Source organism: Stegostoma tigrinum, chromosome 23 (assembly GCF_030684315.1).
Source record: "Stegostoma tigrinum isolate sSteTig4 chromosome 23, sSteTig4.hap1, whole genome shotgun sequence".
NCBI classification, from domain to species: Eukaryota; Metazoa; Chordata; class Chondrichthyes; order Orectolobiformes; family Stegostomatidae; genus Stegostoma; species Stegostoma tigrinum.
In genome coordinates this window covers 44,063,446-44,083,143 of record NC_081376.1, presented here as the reverse complement: position 1 = coordinate 44,083,143, position 19,698 = coordinate 44,063,446, and the positions used below count along the sequence as shown (strand labels likewise).

The 19,698-nt window shown below is 45.2% G+C and overlaps 1 protein-coding gene across 4 annotated transcripts in view; it reads left to right on the top strand.

Moving 5' to 3' along the window:
• The window catches only part of usp7 (ubiquitin specific peptidase 7 (herpes virus-associated)), a 105,213-nt gene that overhangs the window by 33,002 nt on the left and 52,513 nt on the right, over positions 1-19,698 (top strand). For all 4 annotated transcript variants that reach the window (XM_059654126.1, XM_059654125.1, XM_059654128.1 and 1 more), the window contains exons 3-4: positions 1,438-1,636; positions 4,078-4,216. In XM_059654126.1, the coding sequence (XP_059510109.1) occupies positions 1,438-1,636; positions 4,078-4,216 (338 nt within the window). The remainder of the gene's footprint in view (positions 1-1,437; positions 1,637-4,077; positions 4,217-19,698) is intronic.

Genomic DNA, 19,698 nt, shown 5'->3' with positions numbered 1-19,698 from the left:
CAGTTAGGCGATTTTGTTCTTGGAAGAAAATTATACCCTCTAGTTGTCTATCTGCTGTTGGTAAGATTTGTCCTGAGCCTGGCTACACTCTCCCTCCTTGATGTACATGCAAAGCATCAATCAACATTTAGTAGTGTGAGATAACACAATGTGAAGGAGGATGAACACAGCAGGCCAAGCAGCATCAGAGGAGCAGGAAAGCTTGACATTTCTTCAGAAGAAGGGTCCTCACCCAAAACGTCAAACTTTCCTGCTCCTCTGATGCTACTTGGCTTGCTGTGTTTAACCAGCTTCACACCATGTTATCTCGGATTCTCCAGCATCGGCGGTTCCTACTAACTCCGTATCCTTTAGTGTGATGCTTTGACTGAGTACTATGATTGGATGGTATTTCGGATGTTGTTTGTATCGGTACATGTTTTGGCCTTGTTAAGGAGAGCGAATGAATGACTTGTTACAGCAAAGTGGGTTACCTACTTACTGAGTGTTTCACTGCAAGAGTTTTGTGCTACAATCTGTAGCTGTTTGTTTGTGTATGGAAGTTTAAGATGAGGAAAATATTATCAACAGTGGGTATTGACTTAAATTTTTCAACCTTTTATTTCCATTGCCCTTGATGGGCCTCATCCAGATTGACAGCACTGTCCTGCAGTTGTGTTTTGGCGCTCTGTTTTGCAACTTAAAGCAGCCTCTTGGAAGAGCAAAGCCTTACATTTAAGAAGCATAGGGAAAGACTATTTAACATCTCGTGGTGAAAAGGTTAAGAGAAGCTTTATCCCATTCTCCCTTTTTCCCCATGCCAGTATTCTGTTTGTTTTTTAGGAAGAACAAGGAAAGCTTATCTATGGTAAGTAATGTGTGGACAACAGAAAATGCCATTGTCATGTACTCCTCATTTGATTTAAGTAACTCCTCCTGGATGGTATTTTGATATGGATAGTTCATAAAATTGGTGGAAAGTAACTGTTTTATCCTTAACTGATCTGCATTTTTGTGTACTACCTACTAATGAGTTACCTGTATTTGTTGGCAAATTTGGTTCTTGAGCAGCAAAATCCGTTTGTACCCCACAGTTCTCAATAGAAAATATTGTTTGGATTGTGGAGAAGCTTTCTCAACTTGCTTCCCAGAACACAGTGCAGGTGTACAGTGATCTGAAGAGCTGAAACTAACACAGGTTTTAGAAATGTATACGTGTCAATGACCGTTTATAACTGAAATTGTTTGCCAGAAAACATGCTTTTGCAACATGCAAGAATGGTTGTTTGCTAGTGAAATTTTGCTGTTTTTGCCTCAGTCAAATATATAACAGAATTGACTTGGAATTCTACCAGCACTGTGGAAACCCCAGATTAGAATTGGGTGCCAAGCAACGAAGTATGGCAAAATTGATCTTGGCTTTAATGTGAAAATTAAAATTCTCGTTTATTTCAACAGACACCAGTTGGCGGTCAGAGGCAACATTTCGTTTCACTGTGGAACGGTTTAGTAGGCTCAGTGAGTCTGTGCTGAGTCCTCCATGTTTTGTGCGAAACTTGCCATGGAAAATTATGGTGATGCCTCGCTTCCATCCTGATCGGCCTCATCAAAAGAGCGTCGGATTTTTCCTACAATGCAATGCTGAGTCTGATTCCACGTAAGAATTTACATTTTTTTGTGAAGATTACGGGTTATGATTGCACATTATGTTGCACAGTTTGAGAAAAAAGTTGCTTGATGCACAAAAGCTTCGAGGGTCCCCTAATGGGTCAGGTTGTGGCTTTGTTTCAAGTGAATGATACACTCAAATTTGCAAGAAACGTGAAGTACACTGAACATTTGGAGTGAGTGGTAGATCAAGTAATTAGAACTTAAATGTTATGCAAAAGTATACAAATCATTACAACTTAATTTGCTCGGGATGGACGCAGTTGGCAAAATATTTGTCCCAGTTGAATGATTACAATGAATAGGCACTTGTGTGCTGAATGCGTCCTGGAGGTCTATAGCAGTACGTGTAAACATAGCTATGCATTTGTGAAGTAGCATCTGAGTTTAAAAGACATGAGTCTGTTGAGCAAAGGAGTTAAAATTAAATTTTAAACATTAGACCCTGATTTTTAAACTGGGGATCTTGCTGAGTCACGTCAAAGACCATTGAGTCAGTTTTGCCGTTTAAGATTGGGCACTGTCTCAGATTGGTTACATGTAACAAGTTCTTTTTACCCAAAAAACCTTTGTCTTTATGGTCCTTTGGCTGTGCTTTTTTAAATTGGGTATTAGCCCCAAAGTATCAGAGATAATGGGAACTGCAGATGCTGGAGAATTCCAAGATAATAAAATGTGAGGCTGGATGAACACAGCAGGCCAAGCAGCATCTCAGGAGCACAAAAGCTGACGTTTCGGGCCTAGACCCTTCTTCGGAGAGGGAACTGGAATAAATAGGGAGAGAGGGGGAGGCGGACCGAAGATGGAGAGTAAAGAAGATAGGTGGAGAGAGTGTAGGTGGGGAGGTAGGGAGAGGATAGGTCAGTCCAGGGAAGACGGACAGGTCAAGGAGGTGGGATGAGGTTAGTAGGTAGCTGGGGGTGCGGCTTGGGGTGGGAGGAAGGGATGGGTGAGAGGAAGAACCGGTTAGGGAGGCAGAGACAGGTTGGACTGGTTTTGGGATGCAGTGGGTGGGGGGGAAGAGCTGGGCTGGTTGTGTGGTGCAGTGGGGGGAGGGGACGAACTGGGCTGGTTTAGGGATGCAGTAGGGGAAGGGGAGATTTTGAAACTGGTGAAGTCCACATTGATACCATATGGCTGCAGGGTTCCCAGGCGGAATATGAGTTGCTGTTCCTGCAACCTTCGGGTGGCATCATTGTGGCAGTGCAGGAGGCCTGGGATGGGGGTGAGGGAGGAGGTGTGGGGACAAGTGTAGCCCTCCAACCCCACCACACCCGGCACCTTCCCCTGCAACCGCAGGAAATGCTACACTTGTCCCCACACCTCCTCCCTCACCCGCATCCCAGGCCCCAAGATGACATTCCACATTAAGCAGAGGTTCACCTGCACATCTGCCAATGTGGTATACTGCATCCACTGTACCCGGTGCGGCCGCCTCTACATTGGGGAAACCAAGCGGAGGCTTGGGGACCGCTTTGCAGAACACCTCCGCTCAGTTCGCAACAAACAACTGCACCTCCCAGTCGCAAACCATTTCCACTCCCCCTCCCATTCTCTAGATGACATGTCCATCATGGACCTCCTGCACTGCCACAATGATGCCACCCGAAGGTTGCAGGAACAGCAACTCATATTCCGCCTGGGAACCCTGCAGCCATATGGTATCAATGTGGACTTCACCAGCTTCAAAATCTCCCCTTCCCCTACTGCATCCCTAAACCAGCCCAGTTCGTCCCCTCCCCCCACTGCACCACACAACCAGCCCAGCTCTTCCCCCCCCCCCCCCCCCCCACCCACCCACTGCATCCCAAAACCAGTCCAACCTGTCTCTGCCTCCCTAACCGGTTCTTCCTCTCACCCATCCCTTCCTCCCACCCCAAGCCGCACCCCCAGCTACCTACTAACCTCATCCCACCTCCTTGACCTGTCCGTCTTCCCTGGACTGACCTATCCTCTCCCTACCTCCCCACCTACACTCTCTCCACCTATCTTCTTTACTCTCCATCTTCGGTCCGCCTCCCCCTCTCTCCCTATTTATTCCAGTTCCCTCTCCCCATCCCCCTCTCTGATGAAGGGTCTAGGCCCGAAACGTCAGCTTTTGTGCTCCTGAGATGCTGCTTGGCCTGCTGTGTTCATCCAGCCTCACATTTTATTATCTTAGCCCCAAAGTATCAATTGGGTTGAGTTCAGTTTGTGAAAGTAGTATGATTTTGAACTGGGCATCTGGACTGGTGATTTTATGCCATAATGAAATAAACTGTAGTCAGAGTGCAAAATCTTGATTGACCTTTTGTGCTTCTGTTGAATAATGTAGCACCTGCAATTTATAGTTTGTCTGTGAATCATGCGTTTATTTTTTATTTATGAATTTACTCCTGGCTTGAATATGGATCTTCCAATTACAAAAATTCTTCTTTTTGCTTTTTATAGGTCATGGTCCTGTCATGCCCAAGCAGTTTTGAAGATAATCAACTACAAAGATGAAGAAAAATCATTTAGTAGAAGAATCAGTCATCTTTTCTTTCACAAGGAGAATGACTGGGGTTTCTCTAATTTCATGACTTGGAGCGTAAGTACAGCAATATAATTGGTTCTGTGATTTTGTCATCCAAGGCAAGCTGTAAATATACTATGTGTTTAATGCTTTTATTTCTGTAGGATACAAGAAAGTAGGATTGCTTCGGAGAGGGGAGGGATAGGAGATAATTTAGGCAGACTTAGCCTAGTACAAAACTACTGCAGTGTGCCTGCATCAGACCTTAACATTGAATTACCGCTTTTGGAATATTGTCATGTGACTTTAAGCTTGTTGCTCCATCATTCATTTAGCACCTTCCTGTGTAATTGAGGACACCTGCATATTCTCCATTGGTTTATCAACTGAGTGAGCAGGAATCTTTGTGTATTATTCCTATATTCTACCAAATAGTGAGAAAATATTGTCAAAAACGCTACTTCGTTCAATTTGGTGTTGCCTCGTCTTGATTTTTTTAAAAAGGTCATCAATGTCAAATCGGTAGACTCTTGCACTGAAACTGGAAAATCATTCCAAAGCTAACCTGAATGGAAAGAAGACATTTCCATTGCTTTAATCAAATGGCTTTGGATCTCCTCTTTCCAAACGCTGAAGTGTGAACCATGTTATTTAACTATGATAAGTTTTAACGTTGTGCAATTGCTGTATGTACATAAAGATAATATGCCCTTTGCCCCTTGATCGTTAATCTTCAAACAGCATCTGATCCCAGTCAGTACTTCCACATTGATCTTTAAGGCTCTTGAATTGTTTGCTGTACTTGATGAGCCAGTTTCTAATCTCCTCCCTTAAGACTTAAAACAATTGAAGTAATGTTTTCCTATCATTTCTATTAATCTACAACTTCTAATTTGCTCCATATAATTATTGGGAAGATGTATTCTTTTGCGTAACTCCAGTTGTATATTTTCTCTGCCCTTTTTCAACCTCAGATGCATATTTCAGCCTTTTATTGTCCTTTTGTTGCTGAAAGCTTGAAATAATTTACATCGCATGTGTGAATTGATTCTGTTCCTCTATTTTAGGTAACTTGATGCATACCTTCCCTCCACCCCTGTAAACTATGCTTGTTTTTTTAAAAAAAAAAGCTACCTTTCAGTCATCTTTCTTTTTGTTTTGATCCGGTGCTCTAAAGGTCATGGATATTAAGCCCGTTACCTAATTGTCACAGAACTGCAGAATTGTTACGGTGCAGAAGACGACCATTGGTCCATCATAGAGAGTCAGAGCCCTAAAGCACTGAGACAGGCCCTTCAGCCCATATTGGTCCATGCCGACCAAAGCATTGGCCCGTGTAAGCACCACCTCCCTCCATTTGGCCTATATCCTTCTAAACATTTGCTACCAATGTATTTGTCCAAATGCTTTTAAATGTTGTTAAATGTACCCGCCTCAACCACTTCTGCTGGCAGCTTATTCCATATGCATACCACCCTCTGTGTTTAAAAGAAAATTGCCCAGCGGGTTCCCATTTATTCTTTTCCCTCTTACCCTAAACTGATGGCCTCTAGTCCTTGATGCCCCAACCCTGGAAAAAAGACTGCGTTCACTGGATTCGTGGTCCCAGCTTGTCCAACCTCTCCCTGTATCTCAGTCCCTTGAGCCCTGGCAACATCCTTGTAAATTTCATGTGCACTCTTTCCAGTTTAATAATGCCCTTCCTATAACAAGGCAACCCAAACTGAACACAATACTCCCCAAGTGCGGCCTCACCAATGTCCTGTACAATTGCAACATAACTCCCCAACTTCTGTACTCAGTGTCCTGACTGATGAAGGCCAGTGTGTCAAAAGCCACTTTCAGTGGCCTGTCTACCTGTGACTCCACTTTCAGAGAACTATGCACCCGAACACTCAGGTCCCTATCTTCCACTGCAGTCCTTAGGGCCCTGCCATTCACCATGAAACTCCTACCTTGATTTGACTTGCCAAAGTGCGACACCTGACAGTTATCTATATTGAACTCCATTTGACATTTCTCAGCCCACTGCCTCAGCTGATCAAGATCCTGCTGCAATTTCTGATAACGTAGAACAGAGGACAGCACAGATCTTCGGCCCACAATCATGTGCTGACCTATTATCCTACTAAGATCAAACGGCCCTGCGTGCCCTACACTATACAACCATCCATGTGCCTCTCCCAAGAGTCGCTTAAATGTCTGTAATGTATCTGACTCCACTGCCACAGTGCATTCCACGCACCCATCTCACATTGTTTAAAGAGTCTACCTCTGACATCTCCCCTATACCCTCCTCCAATCACCTTAAAATTATGGCGCCTCGTGATTTCTGCCCTGGGAAAAAGTCTGACTATCCACTGTATCTATGCCTCTCATCATTTTGTGCACCTCTATCAAGTCACCTCTCATCTTTCTTCACTCCACTGAAAAGAGCCCTAGCTCCCTTAACCTTTCCTTATAAGACCTGCCCTCCAGCCCAGGCAGCATCCTGATAAACCTCCTCTGCACCCTCTCTAAAGCTTCCACATCTCTCGTATAACGAGCTGACCAGAACTGAACACAGTATTAGCGAGTTTTGAGAAGATTTTTAGCTCACGTTGAGGTTCTAGATGTTAGTTTGCTTGCTGAGCTGGAAGGTTAGTTTTCAGACATTTTGTCACCATTCTAGGTAACATCAGTGAGCCTCCGATGAAGTGCTGGTGTTATGTCCCGCTTTCTATTTATCTGTTTAGGTTTCCTTGGGTTGTGATGTCATTTCCTGTATTGGTGATGCCATTTCCTGTTGTTTTTCTCAGAGGATGGTAGATTGATTTGGAGCCAATGTGCTTGTTGATGGAGTTCCGGTTGGAATGCCATGCTTCTAGGAATTCTCATGAGTGTCCCTGTTTGGCTTGTCCTCGGATGGATGTGTTGTCCCAATCAAAGTGATGTCCTTCCTCATCTGTATGTAAGGATACGAGTGATAGTGGGTCATGTCGTTTTGTGGCTAGTTGATGTTCATGTATCCTGGTGGCTAGCTTTCTGCCTGTTTGTCCAATGTAGTGTTTGTCACAGTTCTTGCAAGGTATTTTGTAGATGATGTTTGTTTTGCTTGTTGTCTGTACAGGGTCATTTAAGTTCATTAGCTGCTGTTTTAGTGTGTTGGTGGGTTTGTGGGCTACCCTGATGCCAAGAGGTCCGAGTAGTCTGGCAGTCATTTTGGAAATGTCTTTGATGTAGGGGAGAGTGGTTATGGTTTCTGGGCCCGTTTTATGTGAATGGATTTGTTGCTGAGAAATCGGCAGACTGTGTTCACTGGGGGTACCCGTTCTTTTTGAATACGCTGTATAGGTGATTTTCTTCTGTTCGTAGTTCCTCTGTGCTGCAGTGTGTGGTGGCTCGTTGGAATAATGTTCTAATGCAGCTTTGTTTGTGGGTGTTGGGATGGTTGCTCCTGTAGTTCAGTATTTGGTCCGTATGTGTTGTTTTCCTGTATAAACTCTCTCAAAATAACAACACAGACAACACAGAAGCATGGATAAAAAACTTATCTGACCGACCATTAACAGACACTGAAACAGCCGTCTCAGTAACAGGATTAAGTTACAACTTCAGGGATGCGGACAAGAAAGATTTCTTAGCGTTAGAAACAACACTGAAAGACGACAAACTCACAGAAGAAACCCAGCAAACCATCAGACAGTCGCACCAACGTTAAGAAGGAAAAAGGAAGAAAACACACTCAATACACAAGAAACGAAAGCCCTAAAAGGACTCAAAGATAAAAACATCGTTATCCTACCTTCAGACAAGGGACGCTTGAAAGTCAATTTAAACCAAACAGACTACATTGAGAAAGCGAACGCACTGCTTGCAGATATCGACACTTACCAACAGGTGGCGATAGACCTGACCCCACAATTAGAGAACCGAATCACAGCCTTACTCAAAAAAGTTCAAAAATCTGGAGAATTAAACAAGAGAGACTTCCAAAAAATGAAACCAGATGGATCCAACACACCACGCTTCTATGGACTACCAAAAATTCTCAAACCAGGAGCCCCCCTCAGACCCATAGTGTCGCCACCTGGAACACCAACCTACAGATTAGCCAAGCAACTACACCAAAGACTAAAACACCTAGTAGAAGACTCCCACCACTCCATTCGCTCCACCCAAGACTTCCTGAACACCATCAAAGACACCAAGATAGAAGAGGATGAAATAATGGTCCCCTTTGACATAACAGCACTGTTCACATCCATCAACATCAACCTGGCCAAAGAAACACTGACTACGCTATTAGAGGGACCGAAGTCACACACACCAGACACCACCAACCTCATCAGCAAGGACAACATCATCAAGCTAGTGGACCTATGCCTCACCACCCACTTCACTTTCAATAACAAAACCTACAGACAAACCAACAGTACACCCATGGGATCTCCGATATCAGGGTTCTTAGCAGAGGCAGTAATGCAGAGACTCAAGCAAACAGCTCTGCCAATCATCCAAACTTTGGGTCCGCTATGTGGATGACACCTTTGTCATCACTAAACAAAACAAATTAAAGGAAGCCTTCAAGACCATCAATAATACCCTTTACTGGCATAACATTCACAAAAGAGGAGGAAAACAACAACAAACTGCCATTCCTAGATGTCACAGCAGAGCGAACAGCCAATGGGGAACTTCAAACCAGCGTCTACAGGAAAACAACACATACGGACCAAATACAGAACTACAGGAGCAACCATCCCAACACCCACAAACAAAGCTGCGTTAGAACATTATTCCAACGAGACACCACACACTGCAGCACAGAGGAACTACGAACAGCAGAAGAAAATCACCTATACAGCGTATTCAAAAAGAATGGGTATCCAATGAACACATGCCGATTCCTCAGCAATAAACCCAAACAAACTTCACCAGCTTCAAAATCTCCCTGAGCTCCACACTGAATACTTTCCATCTACTACCACCTTATGTCGTCTTTTGGACAGCCAAATTTCCCGGAATCCCATGCCGCCTTACTTGGAGTGAACCCACCATGAGGAACCTTATCAAATGCTTTGCTAAAATCCATATCCACTGTATGGCCTTCATCAATGTGCCCAACACAGAAGTAACTCTGACTGGCCTGTAATTCCCAGGATTATTCTTATTCCCTTTCTTGAGCAAGGGGATAACATTTGCCACCCTCCGCTCGTCTGGTACTACAGGGGACAGTGAGGATGCAAAGATCCATCATCAACAGCTTGGTAATCTTGGGTACACCCTTTCTGGCCCCGGGACTTATCTATCTGCATGTTTTTCAAAATTTCTGGCACATCTTGCATCCTATCATCAACATGCTCGAGCATATCAGCACGTTTAATGCTGTCCTCACAAATGTCAGAGTCCCTCTCACTGGTGAATACTGAAGCAAAGTATTCATTAAGGACCTCCCCTATCTCCTCAATCTCCACAAGTTTCCTCCACTATCCTTGATCAGCCCTAGCCTCACTGGCCATCATCTTGTTCCTCACATAAGTATAGAATGCCTTGCAGTTTTCCTTGATCCTACTCGCCAATGCTTTTTCATACCCACTTTTAGCTCTCCTAAGTCCATTCTTCAGTTCCTTCCTGGCTACCTTGAAACCCTCTAGAGCCCTGTCTGATCCTTGCTTCCTTCTTCCTCTTGACTAGATGTTCCACGTGTTTTGTCATCCAAGGTTCCTTCTCCTTACCATCCCTTCCTTGCCTCAGTGGGACAAACCCATCCAGTAATCTACAACCTTCCTCACCATCCACAATATTGTCTATTTTAGTGTCATCTGCTAACTTAGTATTCATGCCTTGTACGTTCTCATCCAAATCATTGATACAAATAACAAACAGCAGTGGGCCCAGCACCGACCCCTGAGGCACACCACTAGTCGCGGGCCTCCAGTCCAACAAGCCTACTTCCACTACTACTCTCTGCTTCCTACCATTAAGCCAATTGTATATCCAATTTTGCCAGCTTTCCCTGGATTCCAGGCGATCGACACTTCTAGAGCAGCCTGCCATGTGGAACTTTATCAAAGGCCTTACTGAAACCCATATAAACAACATCAGCTGCCCTGCCCTCATTAACCTTCCTGGTCACTTCAAAGAACTCTAGCAAATTGGAGGCATGATCTCCCATGCATGAAGCAATGCTGACTACTCCTAATCAAACCTTGTCTTTCCAAATGCGCACATATCTTATCCTTAAGAATCATTTCAAGTAACTTAACTACCTCAGATGTTAAGCCTGAAGAAAATTGATGGAGACGATATACATGCATTTGGAAAGACGGGGTTTGATTACCAGTATTCAGCATTACTTCGTGTGTAGGAGATCATGCCTCACATATCTACATCACTTTTCTCCAAAAGAACATTAACTTGTTCTACTGTACTGACCTCTTCCTGCAACGTTGTTCACATTACTGTTTGCTTCTATTTTGAATATCTTGATTGAACCTAGCTTTACAACACTGTTGGGTGGGATGCAGTGCATTCCTAACTACTAATTCCCAAGATTTCTTTCCTCCCATCTCTTTTTTTTTTTAGCTCTGTTACTGATTACTTTAAATTTAGGTCCTGTTATTCTTAAACACTTGAAGTGGTAATACTTAGTCCTTTTTGTTTGTCCAGGCCATTCATGATCTTGTACACTTGATTCAGATCTCTTCTGAGCCTTCTGCAAGCAAAGCTGAAACCAGTTTCTGTGATCAGTCTTAATAAATGAAGTCCTTCATCCCTGGGACCATACTTATAAACCTGTTGTCATTGTTCCAGTGCCTTCGCATCTGCCCTGACATGTGGTATTCAAGACTGGCGCAGTATTCCACCCAAGGCTGAACTAGTGACTTGTATAAATTCAATGCACCCTCTTTGCTTTTGTGCTATTGACGTTGCTCTTATCCCAGGCTTTATTATTGTATGTTATTAACTGCTGTTTCAACCTGTTGGACAACTGTTAATAACTTGTGCACACGTATACCCAGGTCCCTCTGATCTTGTAGCCCTTTTAAAGTTGTAGCTTTGATTTTATCTTGTTTTGCTACGTTCATCCAACCAACTGAATCATCACCCACTTCCCTGCATTGAACTTCTATCTATCGCCTGTCGGCCCACTCAACCAATTTGGCTACATGTTAACGTTCTACACTATGCTCCTTGCAGTTTAGTGTTTCCAAGTTCCGCTTTGTTTACAGGTTTTGAAATTGAACACTGCGCGTAAAGGTCTAGATCAATAACAGCTATCGACCAAAAGCAAGGTTCCCAGAACTAACAGTTGGGTTGCTACATTCCATATATTTTTCTAGCTCAATCAACATTGATTAACCATTTCTTTGTGTTTCCTATCACTCATCCAATTTTGAGTCCATATTGTTTATATCCCTTTTAGTCCTGAACCAAAGCTTGCTCACAAGTCCATTCTGCTGCATGATATCGCTTGCATTTTGAAAGTCCATGTACACCACATCAGTAGCATTGACAATGCTTTTTGCCTCCATGTGTAAATCTCTTTTTTTAGGCCCACCGTCCTTTTACCATTCTTTTTACTGCGTGAATATCTGTAGATGTCTTGAAAACTCCCTTGAGTTTGCTGCCATTTCTTTTCATTCTCCCTCTTTCTCATATTTGCTTTTCACTGCCACTGTAATTTTCTATATTCTTCCTGGTTCTCTAACGCATCACCAACCTGATTAGATCTGTTCATAGCTTATAATCTGTTTTGGCACAGAGGGGAGTTCGGAATTTAAGTTGCACCTTGCCCTTTGAAGCGAATAAACTTGGTGTGCCTAAACTGTCATTTTGTTGGTGGCCTGATGTTCAGCTTCTATTTTTCTGCCCACCTGATTCCAGTTGATTCAACCCAAATGCATTCTTAGCCCACTGAAGTTGACTTTCATTCAGTTTATGATTTTCAATCTGAATTGTTCATTGTCCTCCACAGTCACTCTTAAATATTACGATAGTAATCACTGTTACTCATTTATTTCTCCCACTGACCCTTTATCCAACTGTCCACCTCATTCCCAAAAACCAGCCAGTGCTTCCTATATCGTTGATTTTAAAAACATACTGTTGTAGAAAGTTCTCCTAAACTTAGTGTAGGAACATTTACTGTTTACAGTACCATAATCCTAATCTGTATTCAGGTACTTCAGATCTCCCAGGTTAAATACTGCATTATTTTTGCTATTCTATGTATTGTGCAATTTCCTTGCGGATTTTCTCTGCATCTCCCTCTCGTTGATCGCTTCTGGAATGCACTTAGCAATGAAATTGCGTTTTTTTGTTTCTTAGCTCAAGCCAGATCAGTTCTGTCCATGACTTCTCTGGGACATCCTTTTTCTCCAGCACTGCAGTGGTCTCCTTAAGCTTTGCTGCCATCCATCTCCTTTGTGTCCTTTCTTAACTTCTCTGAATTGCTTGTGTCCAGCAGTATTTAGCACCCAGTCCTACCCTCCCTTAAGCAAGGGCTCTGCTATAACTACAGATTGGTACTTCCACTAGATAATCTGCACCTACAACTCCCCAGTCTTTCTTCACAAACTCCATTCTTTTGTAGTAATCAAATTATCCTATATTATAGTGCTGTCTCTCAATATTTTGTACACTTGGGTATTTTTCTCAGTTTCCACATCAGTCCTTTGTGTGTTCAGGTCCCATCTTTCCTCTGAACCAGTCCCAGTGTCTCAAGAATCTTTTAAGCCCTCCTTGCACCAATCTTCTAGCCACACATTAATCTAGCTTGTCTTCCAATTTGTGATCCAGTGCCACATGCAACTGAACAATCTGAAGAATACTTTTGAGGTTGTCTTTGCCAATTTCTATGTAGCTTTCAAACTAATGACTGCAAAATGACATCTCCTTTTGTAACTCTGGTATTGGTTGCAATGTGGATGACTGCTGCTCTAAATCACGATGTGAAAGGGAAAATTTGGGAGAAGGGCAATCACCCAGAAATGATATGAAGTAAACTATTAAAACTCGGGCTGACAAGTATCTAGATCCAAATTTTGAAAGAAGTGGCAGATGAGAAAGTTATCACATTGGCTTTCATCTTTCCAAAACTCCTTTGATTTAGGGCAGCCCCATGAGATTGGAAATTCGCAGATTTTACTCCCTTTGCTTCAAAAGAAATGGGGAGAGTTAGAAAGCAGGACATTAGAGTTCAGCTTAACTTGTCATCAGGTTAATGTGAGGTATTATAAATGGTAAGTCAGGGCTCTTGGATACATTCAAGTAATGTGGCAGAATCACATGGCTTTAAGAAAAATTGAAGAGTTCTCTATTTGAAGTTCTTTGTGAAAGTAATGTGCTTTAGATGAGGGGAGCAGGTGGATGTTTAGTATTTTGATTTCCAGAGGCATTTGAAGTACTATATCAGTGGTTACGGTAGAAAATTGAAGGTCATGATGTAGAGGATGGCATGTGGGCATGGATAAAAGTTTGACTGGCTTGCTGGAAGCAGATTACAGTTGGCATCAATGCATCTTTGCAGATCCTCATGCAATGAGAGATGCTGGGATCTCAACAGCCCACAGTTTAAGCCAATACCTTAATCTGCCTCCTGATCCAAGTTATGTTGGCCAAATTTGGTAATGACAGAAAAACAAGAAGTACAGCTTGGAATTGTCCATTTTGACAGAAAGAATAAATAAAATCTAAATGGTGAGAAATTGCCCAGAGTGAGACACAAAGAATCTGGGTATACCAGAGCATGAAATTAAAAGATTTTTATGCAAGTATAAGAAGTACTTGGGAAAGCTAATACACATTTGCAGTTAATTTCCCTTGCAGTAAGTGACAAAGTTAGGAAGGTTATGCAAGACATTAATGATACCACCTCTCAATACTGTACACAGTGTTGATAATATTACTTAATGATGTAAATGCATAGCAAACAGTCCAGGAATGGTTGACAAACTAAAATTTGCAGTGGATGCGTGGTCTCGTGAGATCAGGGTAGGATTGTATCTGCTAAAGTTTAGAAGAACAAGAATTGACTTGATTGAAACTTGCATGGTCCGGATGGGTTTTGACAGGGCAGATGTGGAAAGTATGTTTCTCTTCTGGTAGTATCCAGATCTCGAGATTCCAGTTTAGTAATGGACTCACCTATGTAAAGCACATGGAGCAAAATTTTTTTTTGAGGATCAAGTCTCTGCTGCTACCACACTTTCACAGTCTGGGCATTTTTAAGGCAAAGGTACATAATCTTTGAATCTTTTACTTATTGAAGAATTTATCAGCAAAATGTGGGAATATAGAACTGAAGATGCAGTCTGATCAGTCATCATTTTATAAACTGGAGCAAGCTTGGAAAACCATGTGACTATTCATGTCTCCTGTAGGTATGGTCTCCCCTCCCCTTCCAGGTCCTTTGTAGCAACTCAATGACATTCTTCACCCAGGCAAAAGGGAGGCACTATCTTTAACATTTTGCAATTGAAGAAATATCCATCAGCTCCGCCAGCTAAAAAAAATCACCTTTCATTGTGACTGTTCCAGTCTGTCTTATTCCTCCCTGTGCAGCTGAGCCACCCCTGTTGTTACAGACTTTGCCCTGGCTGTATGTCCCAGGTGAACCATTCCCATTATTCCACATGTATCAATATGCTATGATACCATCTGCTGTTCAACCTCTGAAGCTTTGGGCTCATGTTCCTGCAGCTGATGACACTTGCTGTACACATGGTTGCCTAGGATAATGGAAGCATGGTGGAGCTGCTATGGTACAGGATATGCTGAAGCAACCCTACCGTTGCTTTCTTAATTAGTTGACCCTTTGTCACTGTGTAAAAATGCAGCAGTACCCTGACTGAAACTCCTTAAACTATGACTAAAATTTTGCTAGGATTGACGAATACTAAAGTCAGTCTAACTGGCTAGTTGAAACAAGCCTTATTTCAAAAGAGATACTCACCATCTAGGCATTGGTTCTTAATACCTGATTTTGTTTATGTTTTTAATTTGCCATTTGTTGGGACACAGTGTTCAGTCTGCACTACTCACCTACCTGCTTGCATGTGATGTTGCACCTCTTTACCTTGCCCAAATGCTGCAGTAACTGGTTGAAGGTGGTAACTAGACATGATCTCAGTGATCCATGCTGCTCAGATTCAAGTCCTGACTTTCTTCTGCATATGATGTCTACCTCCTCAGGCCTTGCTAATTTGTGCTGTCTTGTTTCTGCTTAGAAATTGCAAGTGATCTTGAACAGTTAAAACTGCAGCCTCTATCAGTCACTTCTTCCATTTGGCCCAGAGGCGGGGAAAAGCATTCATATATAATAAATTCACTTGTATCCATGAGCAGTTCCTATGAAAATGTCCATCTGTATGTTTCAATCTTGGCATAGCTAGAGATGATGAGATCATCATACTTAAAGTTCTGCAAACAAGGGTGGTTTTGGGATGTAGAAACAGAAAATAGGAGTAGGACTAGGCCATTCAGTCCTTTGAGTCTCCTCTACTATTCAATACGTCATGGTTGATCATCTAACTCAGCACCCTGTTCCTGTCACCTTGCCATATTGTTTGATTCCTAAGAGCTATACCTAGCTTTTCTGACAAAATATTCAATGTCTTAACCTAAACTGCTTTCTATTAGAGAATTCCACAGGCTTCCTAACTTCTGTGTCAAGAAATTTTTCTTCATCCTCAGCCCTAAATGGCCGATTCTGTATCTGTAAACTGTGCATCCTGGTTCTGAACTCCCCTAACATCAGGAACAACCTCCCCGCATTTAACACAACTAGTCTTGTTTGAATTCTGGTCAAGCAGCATCTCAGGAGCACAAAAGCTGATGTTTTGGGCCTAGACCCTTCATCAGAGATGGGGATGGGGAGAGGGAACTGGAATAAATAGGGAGAGAGGGGGAGGCGGACCGAAGATGGAGAGAAAAGAAGATAGGTAGAGAGGAGAGTATAGGTGAGGAGGTAGGGAGGGGATAGGTCAGTCCAGGGAAGACTGACAGGTCAAGGAGGCAGGCTGAGATGGTAGGTAGGAAATGGAGGTGCGGCTTGAGGTGGGAGGAAGGGATGAGTGAGAGGAAGAACAGGTTAGGGAAGCGGAGACAGGCTGGGCTGGTTTTGTGATGCAGTGGTAGTATGGCGCACTGACCTCTACATCGCCGAGGCCAAATGCCAACTCTCCAACACCACCTCTTACCGCCCCCTTTATCATGACCCCACCCTGAGCACCAAACCATCATCTCCAACACCATCCATGACCTCATCACCTCAGGGGACCTCCCACCCACAGCCTCCAACCTCATTGTTCCCCAACCCCGCACGGCCCGTTTCTATCTCCTTCCCAAAATCCACAAACCTGCCTGCCCTGGTCGACTCATTGTCTCAGCCTGTTGCTGCCCCACCGAACTCATCTCCACCTATCTGGACTCCATTTTCTCCCCTTTGGTCCAGGAACTCCCTACCTACATCTGTGACACTACCCACGCCCTCCACCTCCTCCCGGACTTCCAATTCTCTGGCCCCCAACACCTCATTTTCACCATGGACGTCCAGTCCCTATACACCTGTATTCCTCATAGAGATGGCCAAAAGGCCCTCTGCTTCTTCCTGTCCCACAGGCCCGACCAATTCCCCCTCCACCGACGCCCTCATCCGCCTAGCCGAACTCGTCCTCACCCTCAACAACTTCTCTTTTGACTCCTCCCACTTCCTACAGACTAAGGGGATGGCCATGGGCACCCGCATGGGCCCCAGCTATGCCTGCCTCTTTGTAGGTTACGTGGAACAGTCCCTCTTCCGCACCTACACAGGCCCCAAACCCCACCTGTTCCTCCGTTACATTGATGACTGTATCGGTGCCGCCTCTTGCTCCCCAGAGGAGCTCAAACAGTTCATCCACTTCACCAACACCTTCCACCCCAACCTTCAGTTCACCTGGGCCATCTCCAGCACACCCCTCACTTTCCTGGATCTCTCAGTCTCCATCTCAGGCAACCAGCTTGTAACTGATGTCCATTTCAAGCCCACCGACTCCCACAGCTACCTGGAATACACCACCTCCCACCCACCCGCCTGCAAAAATTCCATTCCCTATTCCCAATTCCTCCACCTCTGCCGCATCTGCTCCCACGATGAGGCATTCCACTCCCGCACATCCCCAATGCCCAAGTTCTTCAAGGACCGCAACCTTCCCCCCACCGTGATCGAGAACGCCCTTGACCGCGTCTCCCGCATTTCCCGCAACACATCCCTCACACCCTGCCCCCGCCACAACTGCCCAAAGAGGATCCTCCTCGTTCTCACACCCCACCCCACCAACCTCCGGATACAACGCATCATCCTCCGATACTTCCGCCATCTACAATCCGACCCCACCACCCAAGACATTTTTCCATCCCCACCCCTGTCTGCTTTCCGGAGAGACCACTCTCTCCGTGACTCCCTTGTTCGCTCCACACTGTCCTCCGACCCCACTACACCCGGCACCTTCCCCTGCAACCGCAGGAAATGTTACACTTGCCCCCACACCTCCTCCCTCACCCCTGTCCCAGGCCACAAGATGACTTTCCACATTAAGCAGAGGTTCACCTGCACATCTGCCAATGTGGTATATTGCATTCACTGTACCCAGTGTGGCTTCCTCTACATTGGGGAAACCAAGCGGAGGCTTGGGGACCGCTTTGCAGAACACCTCCGCTCGGTTCGCAATAAACAACTGCACCTCCCAGTCGCGAACCATTTCCACTTCCACTCCCCCTCCCATTCCTCGGAAGACATGTCCATCATGGGCCTCCTGCAGTGCCACAATGATGCCACCCGAAGGTTGCAGGAACAGAAACTCATATTCCGCTTGGGAACCCTGCAGCCCAATGGTATCAATGTGGACTTCACCAGCTTCAAAATCTCCCCTCCCCCCACTGCATCCCAAAACCAGCCCAGTTCGTCCCCTCCCCCCACTGGACCACACAACCAGCCCAGCTCTTCCCCCCCCCACCCACTGCATCCCAAAACCAGTCCAACCTGTCTCTGCCTCCCTAACCTGTTCTTCCTCTCACCCATCCCTTCCTCTCACCCCAAGCTGCACCTCCATCTCCTACCTACTAACCTCATCCCACCTCCTTGACCTGTCCGTCTTCCCTGGACTGACCTATCCCCTCCCTATTTCGCCACCTATACTCTTCTCTCCACCTATCTTCTTTTCTCTCCATCTCTCCCTATTTATTCCAGAACCCTCAGCCCATCCCCCTCTCTGATGAAGGGTCTAGGTCCGAAACGTCAGCTTTTGTGTTCCTGAGATGCTGCTGGGCCTGCTGTGTTCATCCAGCCTCACATTTCATTATCTCAGCTAGAAACTGATGCCGGTTTCAAGCCCACTGAGTCCCACAGCTACCAAGAATACACCTCCCACTCACCACCTGCAAAAATTCCATCCCCTCTTCCCAATTCCTCCGCCTCCATCGCATCTGCTCCCAGGATGAGGCATTCCACTCCCGCACATCCCAGATGTCCACGTTCTTCAGGGACCGCAACTTTCCCCCCGCAGTGGTTGAGAACGCCCTTGACCATGTCTCCCGCGTTTCGCGCAACACATCCCTCATACCCCGCCCCCCAGAGGATCACCCTCGTTCTCACATACCACCCCACCAACCTCCCGGATACAATGCATCATCCTCCGACACTTCCGCCATCTACAATCCAACCCCACCACCCCAGCTATTTTTCCATCCCCACCCTTGTCTGCCTTCCGGAGAGACCACTCTCTCCGCGACTCCCTTGTCCGCTCCACACTCCCCTCCAACCCCACCACACCCGGCACCTTCCCCTGCAACTGCAGGAAGTGCTACACCTGCCCCCACACCACCTCCCTCACCCCTATCCCAGGCCCCAAGATGACCTTCCATATCAAGCAGATGTTCACCTGCACATCTGCCACTGTGGTATATTGTACCCGGTGTGGCTTTCTCTACATTGGGGAAACCAAGCGGAGGCTTGGGGACTGCTTTGCAGAACACCTCCGCTCGGCTTGCAATAAACAACTGCACCTCCCAGTCGCGAACCATTTCCACTTCCACTCCCCCTCCCATTCCTCGGAAGACATGTCCATCATGGGCCTCCTGTAGTGTCACAATGATGCCACCCGAAGGTTGCAAGAACAGCAACTCATATTCCGCTTGGGAACCTTGCAGCCCAATGGCGTCAATGTGGACTTCACAAGCTTCAAAATGTCCCCTTCCCCCACTGCATCCCAAAACCAGCCCAGCCTGTCTCCGCTTCCCTAACCTGTTCTTCCTCTCACCCATCCCTTCCTCCCACCTCAAGCCGCACCTCCATTTCCTACCGACCACCTCATCCTGCCTCCTTGGCCTGTCCGTCTTCCCTGGACTGACCTATCCCCTCCCTACCTCCTCACTTATACTCTCCTCTCTACCTATCTTCTTTTCTCTCCAACTTCGGTCTGCCTCTCCCCTCTCCCTATTTATTCCAGTTCCCTCTCCCCATCCCCATCTCTGATGAAGGGTCTAGGCCCAAAACATCAGTTTTTGTGCTCCTGAGATGCTGCTTGGCCTGC